Below are 5,391 nucleotides of genomic sequence, written 5' to 3' on the forward strand. Positions count from 1 at the left end.
CACATATGGAAAGGTAGTTAGCATGTGACCATTTCTAATTTATAGCCTTTATGAGGAAAAGTTTTTCAATATTTTTTCTTTATTAAAGAAAAAAATACCTACTCTGCAAACAATTGGGTTCACCCCTTGAATTATTTATGTGCTCCAGGGATTACCTAGAGAAGATTATTAATCTCTTAGTGGCTTCTAACCACTAATTAGAATGCCCTTTGGATACTGCCCTTAACTGAACAAAGACTGGATCCTAAATCTGGTGTCCCTGTAATAATTAAACACACACACACACACACACACACACACACTAAACACATAAATAACACTTAAGCCAAACACAACTTTCACTTTAGCAGTACTTTAGATCATTTACACTATTACTCTAATTAAATCTATAATAAATTTAAAAGGAGAGGACTTTAAGGTGACTTTCACTGATAAGGGGAAGTACTTATAATAAAACACTCACTAACCCATTCACACCTCCTCCTTCAAATCAATTTAACTACTTATCTAACACAGTTCACATGTATACTTTCCTTTATCTATGATGAATGCACCCTAGTAACTGCTGGGAGTAGTATTTTTATTCTTGGTAATAAAGTCATCATATTCACCATCTGTCTGCACAGCGTTTCTCTGCACACCAGGAGCTCACATGCTACCCCATGGCTGCACTCACCGGCCCTGAGGACACTGGTGGCCTGGCAAGGGGAAGACACAGCAATGCCTGGGGTCCAAAGCCCTGAGCAGAGCTTTTCACACTTTGTAAACCATAATTTGCATGAAGAAATAAATCTTACATCACACTGAGTGTACATGCTCATGACAGACAAGGTCTTATTTTTATTTATTTATTTATTTATTTTTTGCGGAACCAGGGATTGAACTCATGCCCTTGCGTTTGCCAGGCAAGCACTTATTCTACTGAGCTAACTCTCCGGTCCCTAGACAAGGTCTTATAAATGAAGTTTACTTGTACTTGAAGTCTGGTGCATTTAGGGATCTACTTTTCTCTGCAGCATGAAATGTGCCATTACATAATCAGGACACACAGAGGAAGACACTATTCTAGAGGATGAAAGTAAGGCAGCAAGCTCAATTGATACGGGAGATCAAGGTTTCTCCAAGATGAGACAGTTTACTCAATTAATCTGCACTCAGACCTCACCCGCAAGCATACAAAATTTCCAAATCATATAGAAAATGGATTTTATCACATGAAAAAATCTTTTTCCTAATGTCAATTTTATGGGGATAAAAGACTGTAAATAAATACAAGTGGTATATAAGTTAAATAGTTTTTTAAAGTTGGCATTTACATGTCAGAGTAGGGCTTTAATATTCTACCTGAGGTTTGTAACAGTAACTGTTGCTCTCCTTATGTGCTTCATTCTATGAGAAGTAAAACAGGATAATTTCTACATCTATAGATTTACCTGATTCTCACTTTTACTATTTTCGTCTTCATTATCAAAGATGATGTCACTTTCAGAATCTGAAGCTGGTCTTAAAAAGAAAAATAGAGAAATACTAAGGACACCAGATTCCCTGTAACAATTCTAGCAATTGACACTTTTTTAAAAAATGACACTCTTAATAGAGACATTACACTCTGACCTCACTGCATGGCCACACCAACATGCTGGTGTGAGCTTCCTTATAAAGCAAAACATGGAACTCTTAACTATGTAGCCAGATAAAGATTAATAAAAAATTTCATAGCTAAATTATATTGTTTTCAAATGGATATAATGAAGTAAAATCATAAAGATGAATGGACAGGCTGGATAACTGAGAGGCATGTAATTTAGTTTAGTGCTTCTTTTTTTTTGAAACTGCAATTGGTTCTATGCCAGGATTGACAAATTAGGTCCTAACAAGCAGCTGTAAGGGCTTACCTAAAGGAAAGACCTATCTGTTTTTCTCTTCTCTCCAGGACTTTGATCCTGGAGACCTTTTGAAGACAATGGGGGAAAAATTCCTTTGGATGGAATTTGTTTATTTGCGGAACTGGGGATTGAACTCAAAGCCCTTATTCTACCGAGTCATCTCCCAGGCCCTGGATGGAATTTGATTACTCTCTAAGAGTGGACTTCACAACTTTGCTTCTTTCTTTCTTTTAATGTATTTAGTACAAAGTCCATAGGCTCTCACTATACAGATCAGACTCTTATTGATCCTGTTTTTCAACCTCCCAAGTGTGGGTATTACAGGCACGCGCACCACCACACCCAGTCTCAATCGCTCAGTCTCAATCACTGTCTCAGTGCACCCCAGGGCGGGGCCAGCACAGCTGGCCAGGGACTGAGCTCCGGCCCCTGCGGCCCCTGCAGCCCCTGAGTCTGCCTAAGCAGGTGCTTTAATCCGCTCAGTTATCTGGCTGGCCCTTTGAATAGTTATCCTACTCTATCCATCCATCCATCCATCCATCCATCCATCCATCCATATGAAATACAGGGGATGGAACTCAGGACCCTGTGTCGTTTCTTTCTTACATGATTTTTTCTTTCCTTTCTATCTTCAGTACTGAGTGTTGACCCAAGGTCTTCACATTGAGCTACAATCCCCAGCTCCCTTCGCTACTTCTAAAATTCTGAGACAGGGTCTCACTAAGTTGCTAAACTGCTCAGGGAGGATGGAAGGATCCTCACTCCTCTGAGCGGGTTCTGGAGAGGCTGTGACTGGGGCGGCCCCAGGAGTGCTGCCCCACCGGGCCCACCCGGCCTACAGGAAGGACTGCGAGAAGACGCCGCCCCGCTCATCCTCGTCCTCATCGTCCTCGTCGCTGCTGGAGCCCGCGCCGGCCCCCGGAAAGCGTGTGCTGGCGGAGCGCTCGGCCGACGTGCTCCACTCCACCGAGCTGCTGAGGATGGGCGGCGGCGCGGCGGCCTCCACGCTGTCAGTGTCACCGTCGTCGTCGGCCCTCTGCGCTGGTGCCGCGCATCCACCAGGGGCCGGGGGCCTGGAGTCTGGGGGCGGCGTCCCGGGGCCGGCCGGGCGCTCGTGTCGCTCGATCCAGGCGTTGTAGTAGCGCACGATGTTCTCGTGGTGCAGGCGCGACAGCAGCGTCACCTCGCCCTTGATCCTGCGGAAATGCCTGCTGGCCGGGTTGATGGGGATGCGCTTCACCGCGTAGCAGCAGCCGTCCAGCTTGTTCTGCACCTGCAAGGCAGGGCCCAGTGAGCGGGAGAACCGCGCCACTGGGCAGGCCCAGCAGAACGGAGACAGAGCCGGCTAGGCGGGCTCGCAGCTTGGCCAGTTCTCGGCTTGGCTCCAGCCAGCTGAGTGAGCTAGGACGACGGGAAAGGCTACCTCTATTTTAATCAGCAGTGTTTGCTATTTACTTCCCTGCTCTTCAACTGCACATCTGCGATCTAAATTTCTAAATAATTTTTGTTTTTAAAATAAAAATCTATTTCCTAAAGCCAGTGTAAGTGTTCAGGTGGTCCCCCCCCCCACATTTAGTCACTGAGCAAATTAAACTCCAAAACTTTTAACAGATCTGAAGGCAAATGACATTTCTTTGATTTATAGATCTGTGCTAATTTGAGGAATTTACTTCGTTTCCTTAACACACAATTACCTTTCCTAGAAAATGGCATTTATATCATTTGCACCTCATGGTGACTGAAGATTAAGGCGCCTGTGTCATGTCCTCATGGAGACGCAGCTGCTGACGCAATCAATCAATGGCAATTGATTCTGTTATACAACTATGATTTAAGGCTGATAATCTGATTGTCCCGCAGCCAGAACAATGTATTAAATGGCACAATAAAGTAGTAAGACTATAAGAAAACACAAAGCTAAGTCCCCATGTCCTACAGACTGAGGCATCCTCACCATGGCCCTTGAACTCTGTGACTGGTCTGACTGAATTAATTGTTCTGGAGCATCTTTTCCTGCAACCCAGTCCAGACCATGCAGGTCAACTCCCACCTGCACCGTGCAGGCCAACTAGAAGGCACAGAACATCAGGCAGGAGAAATTAGCTCAGGTGTTTCAATTAAACCATTAAAAAGATAAGAGAAACCTAAAATAGAAAAAGGAAAATGAAAGCTAGGAATTAGATCTTCAGCAAATGGGAAGGGCACCAGGAGGCATAAGGAGGGGAAAGAGAAGGGAGGGGAAAGGGATGAGACAAAAATCAAGATGTGTTATGTGCATGTACCAATCCCCCAAGAGGGATGTGATCATTATGTAAACATGGACTAATAAAAAAATAAAAATTTATAGAAAAAAGCATCCTAGGAAAAAGAAAGGAATACTGTAAGAAGTTTTTTTTTTAAATATATTTTATTAATTTTTTTGGTAAGGGTCTATGTGGCTTGGACTCATAGTGATTCTCCTGCCTCAGCCTCCCCAGTGCTGGGACTACAGATGCGCATCACCATGCCCAGTTCCAGGGCTGGCATGGCATGAGGTACCAGGGAATTGAACTCAGGTCCTTGAGCTTGCCCGGCAGATGCTTAGAGTGCCGAGCTATCTCCCCAGCCCTCTAAGAATTAGTTTGGGACAAGCTTCTTATGTGGTAATAGGGGCAAGAACACAAGCTTTGGAGTAAGCAAAGGTCTGAACTCTGGTTTTATCTCTTATCAGATGTGTGTAACCTCAGGCAAGGTATGGTATATAACTGTTCTTAGTCTTACCTGGAAGGCGAGGATTATATTCATCTTATAAGCATGTCTTATAAAAGACAAGGCTGAAAGACAAGGTTTGTAGCCACACAACCTGAAATATATAATGTGCTCCAAATACAACTGCCATATTAATTGGACAGGGACAGCTGGAAGTCTTGGCACTGTCTTTCAACCTCCTATCTCAGTACACACGCATACTCTGTGCCACTGATGGGACAGTGGAGCTTGCTACCACAGAAGTATGCAGGGATTCATTTGTTAACATGAAAAAGTGGCCGGGCATGGTGGCACATGCCTGTGATCTAAGCACTCGGGGCAGCTGAGGTAGGAGGATCACAAGTTTGAGCCTAGCTTGGGCAACTTAGTGACTTAGACCTTGTCTCAAAATAAAACATAAAAAGGGGATGAGGATATAGCTCAGAGTGAAGGCTCTGGGCTCCATCTCCAGTACTGGGAAAAAAAGAAAGGAAGGAAGAAAGAAGATAAGAGGAATAAACAGTAAAGGGTCTACTAATAAGAGAATGCCAAATCCCTGAGCAGACTGCCCTCCTGAGAGCTGGAAATTCAGAGAAAGACAAAAGAGGCGGTAGGTTCTCACTGGAAGAAATTACAGGAGAAATGCAAGGCTACACGCATAAAGATGTTCCAGTTATATAATCTTACAAATCATTATAAGTACCTACAGGGAAGTTAAGCTTCTTAATATTTTACATTTGGGTGGGGCAGATGGCTCAGTAGAATAAGTGCTTCCCTG

General features: G+C 43.9%; 1 protein-coding gene across 1 annotated transcript in view; it reads right to left on the bottom strand.

Moving 5' to 3' along the window:
* Positions 1–5,391, bottom strand: part of Eif2ak4 (eukaryotic translation initiation factor 2 alpha kinase 4) — a 94,914-nt gene that overhangs the window by 56,788 nt on the left and 32,735 nt on the right. The window contains exons 10-11 of the mRNA XM_004623415.2: positions 2,726–3,159; positions 1,434–1,503 (exon numbers count right to left, since the gene is read on the bottom strand). Coding sequence (XP_004623472.1) covers positions 1,434–1,503; positions 2,726–3,159 — 504 coding nt within the window. The remainder of the gene's footprint in view (positions 1–1,433; positions 1,504–2,725; positions 3,160–5,391) is intronic.

This window comes from Octodon degus, unplaced genomic scaffold (assembly GCF_000260255.1).
Source record: "Octodon degus isolate 3935 unplaced genomic scaffold, OctDeg1.0 scaffold00002, whole genome shotgun sequence".
Classification (NCBI taxonomy): Eukaryota; Metazoa; Chordata; class Mammalia; order Rodentia; family Octodontidae; genus Octodon; species Octodon degus.